Source organism: Meleagris gallopavo, chromosome 25, assembly GCF_000146605.3.
Source record: "Meleagris gallopavo isolate NT-WF06-2002-E0010 breed Aviagen turkey brand Nicholas breeding stock chromosome 25, Turkey_5.1, whole genome shotgun sequence".
Taxonomy (NCBI): domain Eukaryota; kingdom Metazoa; phylum Chordata; class Aves; order Galliformes; family Phasianidae; genus Meleagris; species Meleagris gallopavo.
In genome coordinates, this window is record NC_015035.2 from 1,037,741 (window position 1) to 1,059,359 (window position 21,619).

The 21,619-nt window shown below is 58.1% G+C and overlaps 1 protein-coding gene across 2 annotated transcripts; it reads left to right on the plus strand.

Moving 5' to 3' along the window:
* The first annotated feature begins 1,465 nt into the window (after window positions 1-1,465).
* On the plus strand, window positions 1,466-21,619 carry SCMH1 (Scm polycomb group protein homolog 1). Of its 2 annotated transcripts, XM_010723272.3 has the most exons (14): window positions 1,480-5,108; window positions 6,153-6,221; window positions 6,919-6,989; window positions 7,266-7,500; window positions 9,852-9,940; window positions 10,242-10,485; window positions 14,239-14,471; window positions 14,918-15,044; window positions 15,903-16,103; window positions 16,615-16,800; window positions 18,427-18,558; window positions 19,836-20,039; window positions 20,287-20,420; window positions 20,748-21,619. In XM_010723272.3, exons 1-14 carry the CDS (start codon window positions 5,003-5,005, stop codon window positions 20,871-20,873), a joined length of 2,157 nt encoding a protein of 718 aa, XP_010721574.1. In that variant the 5' UTR covers window positions 1,480-5,002; the 3' UTR covers window positions 20,874-21,619. The 2 variants fall into 2 exon arrangements, with proteins under 2 accessions (XP_010721575.1, XP_010721574.1); XM_010723273.3 differs by lacking the exon at window positions 18,427-18,558 and having other exon boundaries at window positions 1,466-5,108.

The following is a 21,619-nucleotide window of genomic DNA, read 5'->3' on the forward strand; positions in this document are numbered from 1 at the left end:
TCCTCCTCCACAGCCCCTCGGGATCCGCTGCTGGAGGGGAGAGCTGGAGTGGGGTGGGGTTGGGTTGGGTTGGGTTGGGGGTCAGGCAGAGTTCAGGTCGAGGGCCGGGCCGGGTTTGTGCTGAGGGTCAGACAGGTTCGGGTTGGGATTCGGCGCAGGGCTGGGACTTTTCACGCACAGCACAATGTTTAAAAAAAAAAATAACCGCCCTGCCAGGCTGGCCGCTGCCGCACAGCACTCAGGTTTAATAACCCTGCGTTCTTCGAAGCCGCTGCGTGGAACTGCGGCCTCCTGCATGCCGCTGGGATGGCCGTGCTGGGATGGCCGTGCTCAGATGTGCTGCAGAGCATCAACCATCGCAGGGCCTGCAGCCGGCTGCCAGCCCGGCTCCCAGCGGCCAACGCAGAGACCCAGCGCAGGCCCCGGCTTTGATTTTTGCCTCCTTTTCTGTTGACTGTTGTTGTTTATAGCGAGCAGCGGGCGCTGAGTGGCTGCGAGCAGCCATGTGGCAGCTCCTCCTCAGCAGCAGCGGGAAGCCGCTCCCCCGCCGCTCCATGGCTGCACTGCTGGCACGGCCGCAGCCTCTCCTTGTCAGATGCTGCTCGTAGACCTTCGTGCTGTTGGGTAAACCGTGTGATGGGATAATTAAAAGAGAGCAAATGAGCACGAGTGGCACCCGCTGCAAGCCGTAGAGCCGTGCTGGAGCCCAGCCAGCCCCTCTGTGCTGCCTTCCTGCGGCACTATTGGGTAGCGTTGACCTCTGAGTCACCGGCCCAGGAACTCGATGAGTTCTGCAGCGTGCTTGGTGTGTAACTGGGAGATGCTGCTGGGGTGCACAGCGCCGATGTTATCCGTCAGCTGGCTGCTGTCAGCAGCCTGGGCTCGTGTCCTTGCCTTACGTTTAGTTTGCAAGGATCTATAAAACTTGATGTCAGTGCTGGGGCACGGCTTGCCCGGAGAGCAGCTGGAGCGGCCGCTTGGCTCCTGGGTGAGCCTCAGCCCTTCTGCTTCACATTTCTTCTTCCAGGCATCCTCCTGCTGCCCAGGTGCAGCACTCAGCCATCCCTGCTGCTGCGTTCCTCAGGGCTGCACCTTACCCTGCTCGTGCTTTGAGCCTGTTCCTTTCTGTCACACATTCCAGGGCACGTTTTGCTCTCTTCATCTCCACAGCTGAATTTAACCTCTTCAAAGGCTTTTTTCTCACATCCCAAGCTCTGTTGCTGTCCTCATTTTGTACGGGCCTGTTTTATACTCTGCATATCTCTGCCCTTCTCTGCATGCTGCTGCTGACCCGTGCTGTGGTCGGGCTGGGCACAGCAGCACTGCACTGCATGGGGCTCAGTGACCTCGTTCTCAGTAGGTCTGAGTGCTGCTCGGGGACAAAGGAGTGCAGCTCTGGTGTTTGTTTGCATACTGAGCAGTGGGTTTGTGGCAAAGGAGCTGGCAGCACTGTGAGCCCCAGCGTGCTCCGTCTGGAGGAGCTGCTGGCAGCACTCAGTGCTGGGTTCCCAATGGCATTCTGTTTGCATTGGGGCTCTGATCACTTTCCTGCCTTTTGCTTGCTGCAGAAGTTCAGCTTGCGATGAGACAAGCAGGTTTGGAGGCACAAGTTAGACATTTATGTTTAGAAACTTTCCTGATACGATGGCCATGAGAAATGGGGCAAGGTGTGCTGGGGTGGAGCCGCAGCTCCAGCTCCTCTTGCAGGGTTGGTGGCCTCCTCTGTAAGGCAGAAATGTCCAAAAGGAAAACCATCCCCAGCAGCAGGCAGCAGGCTGTCTGTACTTCTGTCCCCAGTCCCGAGCTGGGGTTCCCAGCACTGAGACCTCAGTGAGCTGAAGGAGAGTTCAAGGGATGCAGCATTGGTGACAGGGGACAGTCAGACCGGATGACCTTGGAGGACTTTTCCAGCCTTGGTGATTCGGTGATCCTGTGCCTTCAGGGAGGGGCTGCAGTTGCTGCTGTGCTCCAGCCCTGCCCCATTGCTGGGGGTTACGGTGATGGCTTTGTGGTTTGGCTCGTGTTCCTGCACTCTGGGTTCTCTCTGCCCGCTGTGCTGCTGGCACAGCTTTGCCAACTCTGCTGGCCACGTGTGTTCAGTGCAGCCCGTGTGCCTCACCGCCCTGCAGCCGCTCTGTCATTTCATACTGCTGTCAGCTGGGAGTCTGTGAGTGCTGCTGAGCTCTGCTGGCATTATAAACAGTGCGAGTGCCCAGCACGGAGTTTCATGGCTGGCAGCCAGGCTGGGTGAGAGCACCACGTCTCAGTGAGCTGCTTGGCAGGCTCTGAGCACGCCTCCATCGCTGCAGGACGGCCTGCCGGTTGCTTGTGGCCATGAATTCTGTTTGTATTGGTGTCTGCAGTCTCACAGCGCTGTGCACAGGATGGTGGAAGGCCTCGTGATGCACTGCACGCTCTGCACACCGGGCAGCACTGTTGGTTATGTGAGCAGGAGCGACCAGTCTGCCCCCTCCAGGGGTTCCACTGCTGTGGTCTGCCTTATCACTCCTTCTCTTCTGGTTAGGAGTGCACAGAAGTTCTGCTGAGCACTTGCTGGATCGCTCTGTTTGCAGCGCAGGGTGCGTCGCCTCTCGAGAGGTTTGAGTTCCTTCAGTCGCAGCTGAGCCTGGAGTTCTGCACAGGATAAAAATAGCAGGCGGTAATTAATGCACGTCCTCAGCGAGCCCAGCTCTGCTGCTCTCTCCTGACATGTTGCACTGCTGCAATTTCCTCTCCTCCTCCGAGGGAAGAGATGAATTAATCTCTGCACGGGTAGGAAGGAAAACGAGGAGGTCGGGAGCGGGACGGGAGCAGGGCTGTGCAGTGGGATGGGAGCAGGCTCTCCCTGAAGTTCAGGTACATTCATTTCATTCATTACTGCTACAAAGCTCTCATGCACTTATCCACCACCTGATACTTTTTTTTCCCATATCTCCTATCCTGTAAAGAGCTTTTTTTTTTAACCAGGAGACGCCCCAGCAGAGAGTGAGGCTGATGAAGCACGTTCTGTCACACGGAGCAGTGAGGGCTGTGCTGCAGGCTGCACTCCAGCAATGTCAGCATCCCACAGCACAGAGCTCCCGCTCTCCTGGAGCACCCAGGGAGATGTTCTGGGACATGGCACTATGAGCAGGGTGCTTCTCCCAGCCGCCTCGGGCTGTCCATCGCTCAGGGCTGCTCTTTCCTGCTTGCTTTGCTGGCTTTCTGCTTTTTGTTTTTACTTCTTGAAGCTCTTCCCTCCCCATTTCTCAGCCTGTTCCTGGAATGCACCGCGTGTGTTGGTTTTATTGAAGCTCAGTGGAGCAAGGGCTGCTCCTGGCCGGAGCTGTGGCCCGCCTGCATCTCTCAGTTGTTTTTTGGAGAGAGAAACAAAGCGCTATGGGATCCTGCCAGGCTGTGTTCTTTTCTCCCTTAAGCTGCACTCTCCCCAGGCTGTGTCTCAGGGCTGGGAAGCTCACTGCTCATGGTCACATCATCAGCACACCTCTGCATCATAACGTCTTTCCCAGGAGTGCATTCCTGAACAGTCTGGCGTTTATCAGCCTGCCTCTCACGTGGCAGAAAGATGAAAATTCATCCCAGAGAGACAGAAGAGATGTTGGGAACGGCACAGAATCCTTCTGGTAGAAGAGAAGTCGTGGTTTGCAGCCATTCCATCCCCCCAGGGATCACTGCCCCAGATGGGGAGCTGCCTTTGGCTGTGACAGCACTTCCTTGGCAGCTCCTGGTGTGATCCATGTGGGCTCCGGAGGGGCAGCGAGAAGAGGTGGCTGCGCTGAGCTGCGCTGAGCTGCGCTCCCTTCGTGCTATCCCTTATTTTTATGTTTCTCCTGAGCTCTCTCCTTTTTACTACTAATCAGACTCGGTCTTTTAAATCCTTCTTTGTGTGATAGTTTCGTTGTATGAAAGCTGAACTCGTCTGTATCAGCTCTGTTGATGTGGTTGTGCCCATATCAGAGGTGTGTGCCAAGCGTGGCCCTGTGCGCTCTGAGCTGAGCTTACAGCGCGCCGTGCTCTGCGCTGCTGTGCCAGGGGGAACATTTGTTGCGGCAGGCTTTAAATTTAAACTTGGGGTGTTTCCAATGAATTAAATATGAACATCAATAATGCAGCTGGTAACGTAGCTTCTCTGCAATTAAATGCAGACGCTCTCATTTTGTCTCTGTGCTTCCAGGTTTAGATGCGCTGCGGCATCCATCCCGACTTTGCTTCTGGTAGGAGCTGGGGGGTGGAGAGCTGCTGACAGCGCAGGGGTCTCAGTAGGAGGGGTTTTTTGGAGCTGTGGATGAGGCATTCAGTGTGCCACCAAGCAGTGGTGGATGGGGCAGCATCCCATTGCAGCAGGTTGGTGCCTTTGGAGCTTTTAGGGCAGATCCCGTCGCAGTGGGTCTGTCCTTGGTCTGTCCTTGCTGCTGGGTGACACTGGGGCTGAGGAGCGCCCTGCCCTGCTGTGATCACTGCTTTCAGGTAGAAGCAGATGGAAAAAGTCAGGAAAAAAAGCATTACAAGTTGTAGATGTAGGTGTGTAAACGTAGATGGCTTTTGGATATGGAAAGGAAGAGAAGCTTTGCCCTTCTCTTAAGCACACACAGCCACTCCACTTAGGAGATGAGCAGTAAAGGACTGCCACGTACCTTCTGATTCAGAGCTACAGACAGCTGCTGTTGCCTTTTCCCTGTGGTCTTATTCCAGTCACTAAGCACCCAGGCATTGCTCACTGGAGGCCCTTTGGCTGCACTGCTGTGGGAAGTGGGGCTCTGCCTTCCTCTCCAGCTGCATCCCAGAGCCACACTAGAGCTGTACCCTATGGAGCAGAGCACCGAGCTGCTCCTCTTGTGCCTCCCGTGGGGAGAAGGGCTGCTGGTTTTGGGGCCAGGGCGATCGATCTGCGTTCATCAGGAGGCGTTTGTGCAACGTGGGGTGAAAGCATCGCTGTTCTCCCAGCGGTGCCATCAGTCAGCATTGCAGATGTTCACATGCTCTGCAGCTGGGGGGTTTTCTCATGGCTCTTTCTTTTGTCCTAGGCGTCTTCAGTTACGTAAAGGCGAGTCGCTCCCACAATAAAGACGGCAGCGGTGATAGAATGCGGAAACCAGGGCCCCAGAAAGGTGAGCAGTGCTGCATAGGGCTGAGCAGAGCCACAGCTGGGGGGGCACGGGGGCACAGGGAACGTGTTGTCAGTGCCCCACTAGGAGCAGAGCAGAGTGGAGCAGGAGTGTGCATGGACGTGGCCACTACCAAGGTGCCCTGGCTGGTGCTGGGTCACCAGGATGGTGCACAACCCCTCCTGCAGACCCAGCGAGCCCTGCTGTGCTGTAGCTGTGTGCAGCAGTGTGTGCTGTGCCTGGCTGTGTGCTGTGTCATAACAGTGGGCATGCTGTGCCATGGCTGTGTGCAGCAGCAGCAGCAGGGCTGTACCCATGCCATCTGCTTGTGCTCCCAGCATGCACACACTGCTGCTCCCCCGCTGATGAGGTGTGCAGCCGTGGAGCTGCCTGTCTGTGTGGCTGCAGCCGTACAGTGCTGGCTGCTGCTGGCCCTGCTGCAGAGACAGGTTGCAGGGCTGTGCCATGCAGGCTGCCTGCAGCTGAGCGTGCTGACCTCGGGCTTTGCAGACCCCATTGATTTCCTTCAGTGGTGCTCCATCCATGTGCGTGGCCATCGGGGAGCTCATCTCAGCACTTTGAGCATGGGGGAAGGGAGCAGCAGAGCAGGGTGCATCCTCCACAGCCCTTTGTTCACAGCTGTGCATGCACATGGGGCTCATGGCAGGAGATTGCTACTCTCAGTTTATCTCCTTCCTTTATTTTTCTCAAGCATTTCCTTGGCTTCTCTTACAGTGGTGTTATCCTCTTCCCAGCACTGCTTCTACTTAAATGAAGCATGAGCTGCAGGGCTGGCTGCAGGAGAGCAGGATGGGGCTGGCTGCAAGGCTGGCTGCAGTGTGAGGGCAGCAGGAGTACGTTCTCCTTTTCCTTTTAAAAAACAGTCATCTTTTGGACACGTGAAGACGGATTTGCCAACAGCAACAGTGCTGATTCTGTAGAGCTGTACCCCAGTGCAGTGCTGCTCTTACCAGGGTTGTCACTGCATGTGGGAGGCAGGGATAGCTGTGCCCCTCACTGACACAAGTGCTTTGTTTCTTGTTATAGCCATAGACTGGAAGGATGGTAAGAAGCACAAGTACGGCCGCCCGCCAGAATCCCCCTCCCAGTACCAAGGTAAGAGCTCACGTCCCTTCCTTTCCCTTCCTTTTATTCCTTAGAGCATCATTTCAGGAGGTTGATGCCCCCTCAGGGGCTGAAATGTAGCAATGTAGCCCAAAGCAGGAGAAACTCCATTTACGTTCTGAGCTTCATGCTGACTTCAAATGCGGCAGGATGAGAACATGGCATGAGGGTGCAGAGCTGCACCGCTCACAGCTGCTGCAGTTTGACCTTTGGGTGCCCAGAGTGCTTTGCTTGTGAAGGTGAAGACATCAGAGCACAAAGCTGACGCTCTGCCTGTGAGCACTGCCCATCTGTACCATACTTGGTCTGCTTAAAAGTGCTCCAGGATCAATCCCTGCTCTACTGAGTGTCCAAATGCCATTTTGTGGAGGCACATGGCTGCCTCTGAAACTCACACTGCACCGTGCCGGATCGCGCTGAGCAGTGCTCTTAAGGGACAGCTGTTGGGAGGGCTCCATGCAACCTGTGCTGGGCCGGGGCAGCTGTTCCAAAGGACCCTGAGCATCGGTGGGCTCCGTTCTCCCCATCGCTGCAGCAGTGAGTTTTGTGTGGCCATAAATGCCAGAGGGCCACAGTGAGAGGGCACTGCCTGCGGGCAGCTCCTGTGCCAAGAGCACAGAACTGCCCGCACCGACACTCGGCCTTCCCTCTTCTTGGCTCCTGTTTGAATTCTGTTTTCTCTCCTCAGGTCACTTTACCTGGGAGAAATACCTGAAGGAGACATGTGTTGTCCCAGCGCCCGCCCATTGCTTCAAGCAGGTGAGGGGCTGAGTGAGAACGGGAAACCTGAGGGAGATGGTCTGCAGCCCGGGAGTGCTGTGCTGGGGTGGTCACCTTTTTGGCACGGGAAATGCTTCAAGGTATCAGAGCTTAACAGAAATCAGCACGTGCTGAAGCAAAGGCGAACCTACAGGTTTAGATGCTGCAAATGCTAGCACAGCACCAAAGGGCCGGATGGCGGGGAGCTGCGGGGTGCTCGCAGTGCTCACAGTGCTGGATGTGCTGGCTCTAACGGTCCCCTCTTTCCCTCGGCAGTCCTACACTCCTCCTGCCAACGAGTTCAAGATCAACATGAAACTGGAAGCCCAGGACCCACGGAACACCACATCCACGTGCATTGCCACGGTGGTGGGGCTGACGGGCGCCCGCCTCCGCCTGCGCCTCGACGGCAGCGACAACAAGAACGACTTCTGGAGGCTGGTGGACTCGGCTGAGATCCAACCCATCGGGAACTGTGAGAAGAACGGAGGGATGCTGCAGCCTCCTCTGGGTGAGCTGAGCTTCAGTGAGCACCCGCATCGTCCGTGGGGGGAAGCAGGATTGGTTTTCTCACGTTTCTGTCCCTGGGAAGGAGCCCATCACTGTCACAGCGGTGTCATCCCCCGCAGCTCTGAGTCCTGTGCACACTGTGGAGGTACTTTGGGTTGGAGATGCAGGAGCTGTTGGTGCACAGATGAGCAGCCTGCACTCTTGCAGCTCAAGCACAGGCTCAGCACATGCAGGCCGTACTCGTGCGCTTCCTGAAGCTCTCCCTGTGTGCCTCAGAGGAGAACTGTGTTCTCAGCTGTTTGTTTGGAAAGGTTCCAGGGCCACTTACATCTCCTGGAGGGCACCTGGAGAAGCAAAGGAACTGCAGAGCCCAGCAGTGCTGGAGGCAGAGCAGCTTTGATGGCCTTGCCTGGGCGTTGCCTGTACACAACCAAGACAAGTCCAGGTTCTCCCTCCTTGGGCTGTGTTGGTGGCAATGCCACAGCCTGGCTGCAGAGCCTTGCTGTGCTCACAGCACGTCCCCAGTGCTCCCCCTCCAAGCAGAGCTCTGCACCAGCATCCATAGAGGTACTGTGCTGGGGAGCTTGAAATTCTTGTGCACAGCACGGTCATGAGAGCTGTTAGGGCTCAGGCACCCACGCCATCACTGCTGGCCCTGCCACTCACTGCAAGAGCATTTCCACTTTCATTTTTGTTCCCAGGTGACTCAGCAGCTATAGCAGGTTGGCTGGGGTCTGTCTGACGGGGAACATGATGGCTGGAATCTGTCCAATGGGGGAACGATGGCTGGAAGTGCTTCCAGTGATTTAAGTGCTATTTAGAATGAAGGGATACTTGCAATATTCCATCTCTTGGTGCTCATTGTACTCATCTGCAGCTTGATGAATAACCGGGATAGCTGCTCTCTGCTTCCAGCCCCATCTTGCTTACACAAATTTCCTGATGCTGGCCCAACAACGGGCTGATTTCCCATTTTTCCTAACGAAGCACAAAGATTAACGTGCTTTTAACCATGGTCTAGTTTGGTCTGGTGGTTGGCGAGCCTGCACATAGCAGGGGGGTTGAAACCAGATGATGTTTGAGGTCCTTCCAACCCAGGCCATTCTGTGATTCTGTGATTCTTTTGCATTCTGCTGCCGGTTGCTGTTGCAGCATCTCCTCAAAACCCTCTCAGGGTTCCCAGATAAAATCAAGCCCATCTATAGCGATGGAAGAAACCTTCAGTGGACAACCTTGAGTTAGTGGGATTTGGGTTTCTGGTTTCCCTGGAGCATCGTTTGTGAGCTGTGCTGGAAGCACAGTGGCCCCAAGTGCACATCTGGCCCACCTGCCATGCAGCGTGGCGTGCACGACGCTCACATCACACCTTCCCTTCGTGTTTGCCACGGGTGGAGCCTGCTGTGAGCCTTAAAGCTGCCGTGCTCTGTGTTGCCTCCTCATGTGCTGTTGTGTGCTTGCAGCCCTGGCCCAGGTGGAGCTCAGAGCTCCAGCACCGCCAGCCCTGCTCCTGCTCAGTTCCTGCTCTGCCTGCTTTGAGTTTTGCCAGCAGATGGCAATGAAAGTAATCGAGCTGCAGAGCAAAAGTCATTTCTGACCGTGCCGAAGGAGGTCAGTGTGCTGTGTGCAGCTCTGTGCTGTGCCCCGCCGCTGGTCCCAGCAGGAGTGATGCTCTTGTGCCTAGCAAAAGCTCTCAGCAGAGCACTGTTCTTCCTGCCTGCAGGGTGTGTGAGCCTGCAGCTCATGGCATGGCATTCCTGCACTCTTGTAGCACTGTGTGCACACACCGTTGCTCCCTTTCCTTGCACACTTGGTGTAAGAGGTCCCTGAGGTTTGTCCCTGAGGTTTGTGGCAGCTGCTGTGGGTCCCATGGGGGTGGCGAAGGGTCTGTGGGGTGTGCCAGGAGGTGTGTGCTGCATGGCATCAGGAGGCTGTTGTGCACACACTGCAGATCTGTGTTGGCTTCAGGGGGACGCTGTGTGCAGGGGCTCCTTTGTGCCAGATCCTGCTGTGCTTCTCATGATTCATTTCTGCTTTCTCTTCGATCTGAACTTCCTTTTTTTAATTATTTCTTTGTGTGTGTGTGTGTGTGTGCCTTTTCAAACAACAGAGCACTTTGGGTTCTGGCAGCTCTGGACTGAGTGCCCTCAGCATTCTTAGGGTGCTCCAGCAGTGAGGGACGCAGGAGGAGCAGTGCTGAGCACCAGGCACAGCCGTTGTGCACTCATACACTCAGGTCTCAGGGATTTGCAGTTTCCTTCTCACTGATTTCTCCTCTCTGTGTCAGAGCAGCTGTTTGTGGCTGCAGCCTGGGATCTCAGTCTGACAGTGCCCATCTCTGCTCCCTCCCCGCAGGCTTCCGGCTGAACGCCTCCTCCTGGCCCATGTTCCTCCTGAAGACTCTGAATGGAGCAGAGATGGCTCCCATCCGGATTTTTCACAAGGTACTTGGCTGTTTGGGAGCACATCCCCCTCCTGCATGGGGGACAAGCACACTACCAGCATTGCCATGTGCTGCTCCCCCTGGCAGCTCCGTGCCGCCGCTGCTGGCTCAGGGTAGGGCTCAGTGCTTACACAGCACCATGTGGGCTGTGCCCAGCAGCCTGGGGATGCAAGCTAGGCAGCTCACAGGGCTCACACCACCCCATCTGCTCCATCTGCTCATGGAGGTGAGTGGCGATGGAGGGGCAGCCCTGCTCCAGGTGGGCACCGCCGCTCTCTGAGCTCATTTTCCTTTTCTCATAGGAACCACCATCTCCATCCCAAAACTTCTTCAAGACAGGTATGAAGCTGGAGGCGGTGGACAGGAAGAACCCTCACTTCATCTGCCCGGCCACCATAGGGGAGGTGAGAGGTTCTGAGGTCCTCATAACATTTGATGGCTGGAGAGGTGCCTTCGATTACTGGTGCCGATATGATTCCCGGGACATCTTTCCCGTAGGCTGGTGCTCGCTGACTGGAGATAATCTGCAGCCCCCTGGAACAAAAGGTAAGGCCGCCTCATTGCCTAGCACTCTTGCACTTGAGGATGCAATAAGGGAACCATGAACATTACTGATTTTATGCCGTGGGGCTGCTCCTGTTTGCACTCCTGGTGGTTATCCTGGCGTGCCTTGTGCCGTAGTCTCTGTGAACATGAAAAAGCACAGGCATGAGCAGGAGCGAAACGTGAATGTTGTGTGATGCTCCTGAAAAGGCCTTCGTGTGTGCTCTGCTGTTGCTGAACTCACCTTTCCTCAGGGAGTCTGAGCAGCTCCAGCTTTCACTGCTCTTAACCGGGGTGGAGAAGCAAACTGCTCTGGGGTCATGGGCAGCAGTGGAGCGAGAATCCAGAGAGCCCCTCTCCATTATGAACAGAGCAGAAAATCGATTCTGAGGGTCAACCTAAAGAAGGAGGGTTGCGGCTCACTTACTTAAAAGTCACATCTGGAGAGGGTGAGAAAGAGAGATGTGTGGCTCAGGGCACAGCAGACTGGAGAGGGAAACAGTGGCTGTGATAAGAAGGAAGAGATGAGGGTGGGTTAATGGCTGTCGGTTCTGGGCAGTGTCCTGGCAGGAGTGGGTGGGGAGGAAACCTCCCATTACCAGAGCACAGCCTTGCAGAGAGGAAATGTCTGCTGCTGGAATGGCATCCTTAGCTCTGCTTGTGCACACGGAGCACATTGCTGCTGAGGGGCAGGGAGGTGCTGCAGCCTTCCCTGCAGTGTGACCCCCCTGCTGCAGCACTCTGATGGTGGGCAGTGGTGTAGCACAGCGTGCTGGTCTGGGCACAGCGCTCAGGGCAGCCTCCATCTCTCAGCACCCTCGCTGCCCTGGGATGTGTTTGTTAAGTGCTCCGTGTCTGCAGGTGGAGCTGATGCTCAGGCACCAGGCTTTCCACTTAACGTGATGCAGCATTTCTGGTTGCTGCTGCTTGGTTTCTCTCCCTCCTGCAGAGATGCTCGCTGGGAACGCAGGCGAGCGCTGCTCTCAGTGCTGGGATCAGTGCCCTGCTGTGGGTCCGTGGCTTGGTGCGTGCAGCAGAACTCCTGTTTGGGAGCTGATGTCACACCAGCATCATAGCTGCACTTTCTTTTGTGGTCTACCTTGAAGTTTTCTCGTAACCTGCAGAGTTGCAGTGCTGACTGGGCTGGGAGTGCTGCTCCCTCCCTAACACCATGGTGTAGAAGACAGAGTCCTGTGCTGCTCGATTCTCTCCTGCAGTTCAGACTGCTGCTGCTGAGGAAGCGAGCCATGCAGCCCAGGTGTGCAGTGCTGGCTCCAGGTGCTTCGGGAGCCCTGCATTTGCTCCATCCGCAGAGCATCCAGAGCTGTGTTCTGTTTGCACCCCATGTTTTGGAAGGAGGAGGAAAGTGCTTTGAGCCCAGGCTGCTTCCTGAGCCCAGCTGTGGCACTCAGGGAAGTGCTTGGTGCTTGGTGCTGAGAATCCAGCCCTGCTCACTGCACAGAGCACAGTTCTCTTGATCCTGGTATTTTTATAACTTCTGAACGGCTTTAAGAAGAACAGATGGAACAAAGCACACCCACCCACCGGTCTGCTGGCTTCTTCTGCTCCGAGATATCAGAAGTGCCCAGCTGATGTTTCACCAGGAAGCCAAGGCTCAAAATGCACTTCAAACAAGAGCAGAATGAGCAGAAACTGCAGGAATGCCCCAGAGTGGCCTGAGCACCACGGGAGTGTTTTGATTTGACCTGGGGGGTCAGAGTGACTGGGGATCACACTGCATTGTGCTTGGGGTGAGGGGGCAGGGGGTGCAGTGTGGGGGAGACCTGCTGTGAAAGTGACTGCGGACAGGTGCAGTGTTTTCTTATCCCTTGCATTGGAACCATGTGCCCTGGTGGGCTCGGTGCTCATGGGTTGGGTTGGAACTGGACTGCTGGCTGCTGCAGGGCTGGGCCCAGGTGCTGTGAGCTCCTGCGGAGCACAAGCTGGGGCTGCCAGCACTGAGAGCTCCTTGCAGGGCTGCAGGCACAGTCGGCTGCAGGCTGCTGCAAACCAGTGCTGCTCCCACACTGAGAAGGATGCACTCTGCAAAGCAAATAACAACAAAACACACGTTGAGTTTGCTGGGAGCAGGAGGGGAGCTGGCAGGGGAAGGGGATGCAGAGACGGTGCTGCTGGCAGCAGGAGGTGTTCGTGGGGGCTGCAGGCTGTTGGGGGAGGGGGAGGCTGATGGGCAGCTCTGGGAGATGCCCGCTTGGCACTGCCTTGTCCCGTACCCAAACACTTTGCCTTTGTGTTGTGACAAAAAGGACACGTGGCTCAGCTCGCCCATTGCTTTCCTATGGAAGGGGGTTGGCTCGGCGGGCGGGGTTGGGTGGGTGGTCGTGTCTGGGGTGGTCCTGTGTGCACGTGGAGGTGGTGCTGAGTGCCATCCCCAGGGCTCTGCCTGGGAGCAGTGCTCTGCCAGCCCAGGGGACTGTGGGGTCCCTTCCAACCTAACCGAGCTGTGATTCTGTGATGTTACGGTGCTGCCTGGCGGGTGCAAAGCACTTAATTTCTCTCCTGTACCCAGAAGAAATGGGGAGCCGGGTTTTGGAGTTAAGCAGATCTGCTGCTCAGCAGAATGCCTGCACTGGTGACAAGCATTTGGACATCCCCACTCAGCACAGTGCTCTGTGCCTGGTGCCCAGCTGGTCTCTCATCTCACTGGCTTGTTGCTGTGCTGTCCCCCAGGGTGCTGGGGTGAATTCTGCTCTTCTGCTGTGCGGCCATCCGGCGTGTTGAGCCACTCGTGGCCCTTCACCCTGTGCCGTTGGTTCTGCCGTTCTGTGACACGTGAAAAGTCCCTTCAGCTGTGTGCTCAGCCGGAGTGGTGCACTGGGACCTCTCAAACATCAGCTCTGAGCAAAGGGCTTCTGCCTGTGCTGGTGCCCAAAGGAGCACCCACAGAGCTGTGCTCTGCTGGGCTTTGCAGCCCGCCAACAAGGAGCTTTGTGTGGATGCTTCTGCTGTGACATCCAGCGTGCTCACCTCACTGTTCTCCACAGCTGTGCCTCTCCCCAGCTCCTGGGGGCTGCACTGATGCCCTCTGAGCTCCTCCTGCTGTGTGGGCACTGCAGGGCCCTGCTCTGTGTCGGTGGGGAGGAGCGCTTTGCTCCACTCACTGCTTTGTGTCTGGCAGCAGCAGGGCCTCCCAGTGCCCTGCTACCCCTGGAGCTGCCCGGGGCTGCTGCCATTCCTTCCATCCCTCGTTCTGTGAGGAGAGCTGTTTGTCCCCATCTCTTTGACACCGTGCTCACCGCCTGGCAGCCCTCTCCTCGTCCCGTGGCTCTCAACCTGTGTGAAAACTTTGCAGCTGCTCTGCAGAGCCCTCAGTTGTGGAGTGGCTCTGTCGGGCACACTGGAGCCAGCGCATGCCGTCCTGCTTCTTCTACTCATCCCTTTGGTGTTTAAAGGCTGTGCCAGGGTTCCCCTCACTCTGCCAGCAGCCCGACGCCTCCTCCTGGCACGCTCGTGTTGAGCACACAGCCAGGCTCCCAGCTCCGTGCACTGCCAGAGGTGTCCATGTGTGTCTTGCAGTGCAGCAGGTGTTGCTGCTGTCTCCTTGCAGCGGCAGTCGGAGCAGAAGGGCTGTCCTGCACCACCAGCCCCAGAGGGGCTCAGGGAAGGACTGAGCGGTGCCGGGGGCTGCGGCCGCTCCAGGATTTTTCCAAATGAACACTGTTTGAAGATGGAGGCTGCTCTTGTTTTCATCCTCGCCTGATTTAATTACATTTGCTTTCTCTCTTTTTATTTCAGTTGTGATTCCAAAGAGCCCTTTACCTGCCTCCGAAGTAAACTCGGAGAAGCCTAGCATGCACAGTAGCACAAAGACTGTTTTGGGGCATCAACAAGGGCAAGGGCGTCGCAAAGCAGGGAAGAAGCGTGGTCGAACGACCAAAGCGCTCATCCACCAGCCCATGCCTGCGCCCTCCAAATCAGTGGAGCCTTTGAAATTCCCCAGAAAGAGAGGCCCCAAGCCTGGCAGTAAGGTAAAAGCTGGTGCTGACGCAGGCGGGTGCAAGGCAGTGCTGCATGCGTGTGTCTGTGCACGTCTGTCGGCAGCGGTAGGAGAGCAGAGGGGAGCGCGGGGCTGGGAGCACCTCGGAGCTGCCGTGCCCTCCGGGGCCTCCCCACGGAAAAGCCGTGGCTCCTGAGCCCTGTTGGCCGTGGGGTAGCACGGCTCGGGCTGCAGTCATGGCAGGGCAGCCTGGCACAGGGCTGGCTCTCTGCCCGTGGTGCAGGGCTGGCAGATCTGGGGCTCGTCTCTCGTGTGTGGGGCAGACAGGTGTTGAGTGCGTAGATTCTCGAGGCTCCCCGTCGTCACCGCGCCGCGTCCTGTGGTGCCTTGTCTGTTGGATGCACAGCAGCATGTAGCGATCGTGGGTGGTGGAGGAGAGTGGGGGTAAAAGGAGAAATATCCTCCTCTTTTCTGCAGAGGAAACCTAGGACATTGCTGAGCCCAGCACCCACCTCTCCAACCACCAGTACCCCTGAACCCGACACAAGCACTGTGCCCCAGGACGCTGCTACAGTCCCCAGCTCTGCCATGCAGGCTCCCACAGGTAAGGCTCTCGGGCCGCATCCCTGAAAGATTGCACACATGGGACTGCAGCCATCAGGACGCCGCAGGGCACTCCTACTTCTTTGTGAGCGCGTGCGCCGGCAGCAGGAGCAGAGGTGGCCCAGCTCTGCGTAGGGAGGACGGGAGAGACGCATGAGCTCAGCTCAGCCTTTCCTCTGCCCTCATCCATATCGGAGATGTGCAGCGGCTGTGGGTCTGTCTGACGGGCACGGGGGTGCCAGTCCCTGAGCTGCCCCCTGCTTGGCCGTGACCACAGAGCCCTGCAGGGCCTGCACAGCCTCAGGACAGTGGGCTGCAGAACCAGACCTGCTGAGCAGCAGGGCTGCGCTCGGGGCAGGGTTTTGGGGTACGTAGGGACAGGAGGGAGCGGAGCAGTGGGAGCTCTGTGCAGCTGGGTGGTAAAGCTGGGTAAGAACTCAGCGCCGGTCCTCATGCGTTTGAGCAGTGGATGTGAGTAGGGCCCTTTGTTTCCCCAGAGCAAAAGCAGCTCATTCTCAGGCACCTGAAGCATCCCGCTCCCCTGGAGCTCGGGCTGCATCCCTGTGCTTGCTGTGCGTGGTGCAGCCGTGCTGCCTGGCTGAAGCAGGCTGCTGAAAGCTGGGGAGCAGCCCCAGGAGGAGTGGCAGCAGCAGCAGAAACACCTGCAGGAACACTCCAGAGTGGTTCCCCAAAGCGAGACTGCTGCCAGCTCATGGGCAGTGACTGTGCTGGATTCACGCACGTTTTGGAAGCACTTTGACAGTCTTTGAAACCCAGGCATCCCTCGGGTTGGATGTTAGGCATCTTTCCTGTGCGTTCTTGAGTGGGTTAATAGCAAACACGTTTCTCATCTTGGCAGTTTGCATTTACTTGAACAAGAATGGCAGCGCTGGGCCCCACTTAGACAAGAAGAAAATTCAGCGGCTGCCGGACCACTTTGGACCAGCTCGAGCCTCTGTTGTCCTGCAGCAAGCAGTGCAGGCCTGCATCGATTGTGCTTACCATCAGAAAACAGTCTTCTCTTTCTTAAAACAAGGCCACGGGGGAGAGGTCATCTCAGGTGAGAACTGGCCTGCAGCACTTTGCCTTCGGAGATGTTGTGGCAAGAATCTGCTCACTGGAAGATGAAGCTTGGCACAGTCCCGGGCCAGGAGCAGACAGAAGATTTCTGTCTTCTCTTCCTTGCTGAGCAGCTGGTGCAGGGCAGGGGCATGTCCTTGGGGAGCAGGCATCACCTCCATCCCAGCACTGCTGGGCCCCAGGAGAGGATGGCACAGCATGGGTGGGCGCTCCGCAGTTCCCAGTGGAAGGAAGAGCCGTGCCATGAAGTCTCTATTCCCCAAGCCCTGGTTTTTAATGCTCCCCAAGCCCCTGCTGAGCTGGCCATGGGAGCGCAGCCCCCCCGGATGGCCATTCCTCCCCCCATCCCACAGCCCCACTCCCACAGCCCATCTGAGCCATGCTGGTGGCTCTGGTGCAGAGCGGCGATGCGGAGATGCAGCAGCTGATGGTGCGGCCGCCTGCCCTTGCCAGGGCCTTACGTGTTGGGCTCTGTTTGTTTCTGTCTCCAGCTGTGTTTGATCGGGAACAGCACACTCTGAACCTGCCCGCAGTAAACAGTATCACCTACGTCCTCCGCTTCCTGGAGAAGCTGTGCCACAACCTCCGCAGTGACAACCTCTTTGGGAACCAGCCTTTCTCCCAGCACAGCCACGCGCCGCGCTCACACGAGTACGACCACGACAGGTATCTACCAGGTAGGAGCTGGGGCGGGGGTGGCACCGGGGGGACCCCAGGTCCCGTACCCAGCTTTCCCCATCGCTCGGGAGGCGGCAGTGCGTTCTGCAGCGACGCCGTGCTGCTGCCTGCAGCTCAGGGTGCCACTGCCTGCAGCTCACGGTGCCGTGCCGGACTGGGGGTACGTGGGTGAGCAGCAAGCACAGCTCAGCACTGAGCTCTGCAGGGAGCAGGTGCTCCAATGTCTTTCTGAGGCGCCCAAATGCAGTGGTTTCGGGTGAGGGCGAGGGTCGTTCCGTCGTTTGTAGAGGTTGTGTGAAGATGAGGACGTGCTGAAGTCAGGCTGAGCGCGAGAGCTGCTGCTGTGTCACCTCCCACCCTGTGTGCCGCCGTGGGGCCGAGCAGGAGTGGGTCAGTGGGTCAGGGAGCAGTGGAGCTGCCAGCAAGCAGAGCTGATGGCTGCTGGTAGGAGCAGGGCTGGTGTGCAGCGCTATGCACGGGTCAGTGTGAAAGCAAGGGCAGGAGGAATGCCAGGACCACTGTGCGTGGACACCACTGTTACCTAGAAGCTCTGCTGCACAGCAGCCAGGGCGGTTCCTAGCCTGCATCTGCTCTTGGCAGCTTGGTAACCACGTCGTCTCGTCTCAAGCAACGCTCGGGGCCGCTGTGTTCCTGCACAGCCACTGCCATTGCTGTGTCTGCAGCCCCAGCAGCGTGCCCTGCGCCTTCTGTGTCTGCGTTGGCTCTGGTGCTCAGCTCCTCATTTCTCTCTGAGCAGGCGCTGTCCTGCCTGACCCAGCCTGGGAAGGCAGCAGCAGGTCTCTGTAAGTGCGTGCCACACACAAAGGCACCGAGCGATGCTGTTCTGCAGTGGTGTGCAGGTTTGTTGGTGGGTGCTGCACAGCACTGCTCAGCACTGCTCTGTCAGTGGAGCAGCACAGTGCTCCCACTGTGCCCCATGTGTGCCTGCTGCCTGCACAGCTGTGAGGGCACAGCTCACAGCACTGCGCCCTGCAGCCCACACTGCAGCGTCCTGTGGGGTGGGGGCTGGGCTGAGCCCCCTCAGAGCTGCCTGCTGCTGCTCCTCGCCTGCCCAGCGAGCGCCTGTGTCCATCGTACCCGGGGTCCTCCTGCCTGATCTCCCCCGCTGCTGGAGGCTCTTCATAGGGTTAAGGCATCTGTTGCACTGAGGGTGTTTTGCTTCTGTTGTGTTCTACTCTATCCATCCCCTCATCACCTCCATCCCTCCTTTGTTGACTGTAACGCATCTCCTGCCGGGCAAGCACCCGTCCTCTCTGCCACCGTCCTTTATGCCACTGTGTGGTGCCAGCCCTGCGCAGCTGGCCACCATGGGGTGACTGACTGGAACCTGCAGAGTACTGCTGGATGGCCTGGGGCACTGAGAGGGAGAGGTGGGACGGGGCTGAGCTGAGCAAAGGTGGCACTTGGGGTGAAGATGGCAAAAAGCACTGTGACCCCTGGTGAGCTTTGGCCCCGCGCTTTCCATCTCTAGAACTCACGGAGCGAAATGCAGAGTGCTGTGTGGGCTGGCTGCAACTTGGGGGGTGGTGGGGCACATGGATGCCTGTGGCACAGCCTGCCTTGCTTCCCAGCAGCTCTGAACAGAGCTTGTTCTCTTTCCCTAGACAGAAGCAGTTCGTTAGACGGCACTCTGCAGGGACCAGGCCGGGGTACAAAGCGTTATTGCCAAGATTCCCCTCCGTACAGTGCTCCTCTCTCCCCCAAGTTACCAAAGAATGACCGTCACCCACTGGAAGGTGAGCACAGCATCTCTTCCCAGCGCTGCAGGCACAGAGCTGGGAACAAGAGGGTAGCAGGAGGGGTGCTGCTGGCATGGGAGCTGCATGGAAAGGGACAGAGGAACCCCCACATCAGGGTAAATGGAACATAGCGGGGGTCCTTCCCACCTTGAGAGCTGGCAGCCAGGAGCACTACAACGGGGCAGTTAACCCACATCTGGGTGCCGTTGCTGTGTCACTGCTCCTAATGCAGCCCCATTGCTTCAGTCTGTCTGCCTCTGAGGTTTGCTGCGGCGCTGTGTGCGGGGCTGGTTGTGCACAGGTTGGTTGTGCAGTGCAGCCTCGTGGCTGGGAGCTGCCCTTCCCCTCACGGTCCTGGCAGCCACGCTGAGCCGTGTGCTGTCCCTCCTTGTTGCACCTCCCAAAGCAGCTGCAGTTGTTGGTGTTGGGAGAAGTGGGAGTTTGGCTCGTGCTGGGGATCCATACAGCCTCGCACTGCTCCTTCAGCACACCACTGTAATGTGTGGGAGTGTGACCACGTCAACACAGTGACTCTGTGTTCATTGCTGGACTGGAGGCGTTCTGAGGGTGAGCTTCGTACCCATAGCGCTGCACCACTGCAGCCCTGCGTGGCCACTGTCCCTGCTATGGGGGTGGCAGGGCCTGGCTGCAGCATGGCAGCCTCATAGAGCCCAAATGGATACTTGGGTGACAGAGGGAATGACTTCACCTCTGCTCACGGCATTGTTTGTGGCGTGGCACAGTGCTGTGCAGCTGATGGGGTGCAGCCACGAGCAGCAGCAGCGCAGGCAGAGGGGCTCCTGGTGCACAGAATGCCCCATGTGTGGTTGGCGTATGGACACTGCTCACTGTGACACAGGGCACCATGCACTGCCGGGACTTGCTGGGGATTCTTTGACATAGAAACTGCATCTCAGAGGGCAGCTCATGCAGCACTGGGTCTGCCTGGGGGTTGGGTCATGTGTGCTGTAGTAAATGCACAACTGCGCTCCTCGTGTCCTCCTTTGTGCAGAGAGTTGAGCAGCACTGCCTGGTATCCTGCAGGTCCGTGCCATGTGCTGCCCTGCAGCCCCACAATCTGCACAGCTGCCCCCTCTGGGAGCACTGGCAGGACGCTGGGCTGCAGGCAGGTCAGCAGAGTGGCCGCTGCGTGAGTCTGGCTGCGGGGCAGCCCTGGCTGTGGGGTACTGGGCCCAGAGCTGGCCGTGCTGCTCGCTGCCCTCAAGGTGGAACAGGATGGCCACACGCACTGACTGCAGTGTGTGGCATTCCAGGTGAAACCTTCGTGCTGGGAGACGGCCCTCCTGGGCCCCTGGAGCCTCGCATGGACCCCATGGACTCCGCCCTGAACGCCGTCAATGCCTCCGGTCACAGCCGAAGCTCCAGGGAGTTCCGCCTGCAGGGATACCGGCACCTGCACCAGCCCTGCAGCCTCAGCCAGGGCAGCACCTCCACGCTAGGCAGGCTCGGCTCCACGGGTAGGAGCACGTGGGGGCACTGATGGGCACAGGCTGGGGGAGGGAGCGCTAGGCAGTGCCAGAGCTGGGATCCATCTGGGGGGCTGCAATGTGTGCTTTGTCCATTTGGGCCCTTGCTTCAGGCAGGTGGGGAACAGGAATGCATGACTGCAGGTGCTGCTGCATGCATGTGGGTAACGCTGCTCTGTGCACGTGGGGTAATGGTGCTGCATGCACGTGCTTAACTCTGCCACGTGCTGTGCCCCAGGCTCCGAGCGGTACCGCGATGGCACACGGCTCAGCAGCCGCGACCCCTCGTGCTGGACGGTGGAGGAGGTGATGCAGTTCATCCGGGAGGCAGACCCACAGCTGGGACCCCACGCTGATCTCTTCCGGAAGCACGTGAGTGTGTCTGTGTCTGTAGCGGGGCAGGAAGGGCAGAGCAGGGATGGCAGGGTAGGGCACAGCCCAGCCTGAGCCCTGGTGCTCTTTGTGTGCGTGGGGAGCTCAGCTCACGGCAGCACTGAACCACACAGAGCTCTTCCTCTTGGAATCCTAAAATTCACTTCGTTGCAAATTTCTTCCAGCAAGAAGCACATTGCAAGTACAGCTTCCAGAGTGCCCTGCTCTGAAGCTCCTGTAGGACTGTCCTTGTGCCAGTGGCAGTGGGGGCTGGGATGGTGCTGGGTTGCTCGGCTCTGATGACTCTGCATTTCCTCATCCCGACAGGAGATCGACGGAAAGGCGCTGCTGCTGCTGCGCAGCGACATGATGATGAAGTACATGGGGCTGAAGCTGGGCCCGGCGCTGAAGCTCACTTATCACATCGACAAGCTGAAGCAAGGCAAGTTCTGAGGACGCTCAGCAGGACGGCCCCCGCGCTCACCTGCAGTCCGTCCACACGCACCCACCCACGCCACCGCCGCAGCCCGGCTGCAGGGATGCACCACGCAGAGCCCTGAGCCCCTCCTGCCCCCCTGGATCCTTGGCCACGTGGAATAGGGTGGGTGTCCATCCCCAGCCCCCAGCACTGCCTGTCTTCCACGCCAGCACGGAGCGGCTCAGCACCGGCCCCCCCTGGGGGTCTTCCATATTTATTTGGGACTGGGGAGGCCCAGGGGATGGAGCGAGCTTGGGGGCGGAGGAGCAGAGCTGGGCACCGTGGGACTCATCAGCCCTTCTCTCCCCCTCGCATTTTTTATGATGAGGAGTTGTCCATTGAAAACTGACTTTTTTTGTACCTGATGTTGAACTCACAGCTCCTGGGGATTTATAGCTGGAGGGGCAGAGCCCATCTCCCCGCAGCCGTCCTGCTCCCTGCAGCTCCTTCCCAGCTGGGCAGGGGGCTCTGTCTGATGTATTTATTTGCGATGGCACTCGGGCTCTGAGCTGCGGGCCGGGGACTGCGGGGTCCATCCCTGTACATCCCCATGCAGCAGCAGGCAGGACCACCAGGCAGAGCCCCTGCGCTGCCCCGAGAGCAGCCAGGGAGCTCCCCTGAGCTGCTTCATCCCTGGGTTACCCACAGTGCTGCCCCCCACTGCAACAGGGGGAGACCGGAGGGAGGAGGGGGGCAGGCTTACCCCTAAGGGGAAAGTTGC

What these genes read in the sequence shown, in the direction of transcription:
- SCMH1 (XM_010723272.3), top strand. Translation starts at nt 5,003, where the DNA reads ATGGCTCTTTCTTTTGTCCTAGGCGTCTTCAGTTACGTAAAGGCGAGT. An exon ending in GCAGCCCCCTGGAACAAAAG is followed by an intron (nt 10,486 to 14,238) that starts GTAAGGCCGCCT and finishes TTTTTATTTCAG; the next exon opens with TTGTGATTCCAAAGAGCCCT. An exon ending in TGACCGTCACCCACTGGAAG is followed by an intron (nt 18,559 to 19,835) that starts GTGAGCACAGCA and finishes GTGGCATTCCAG; the next exon opens with GTGAAACCTTCGTGCTGGGA.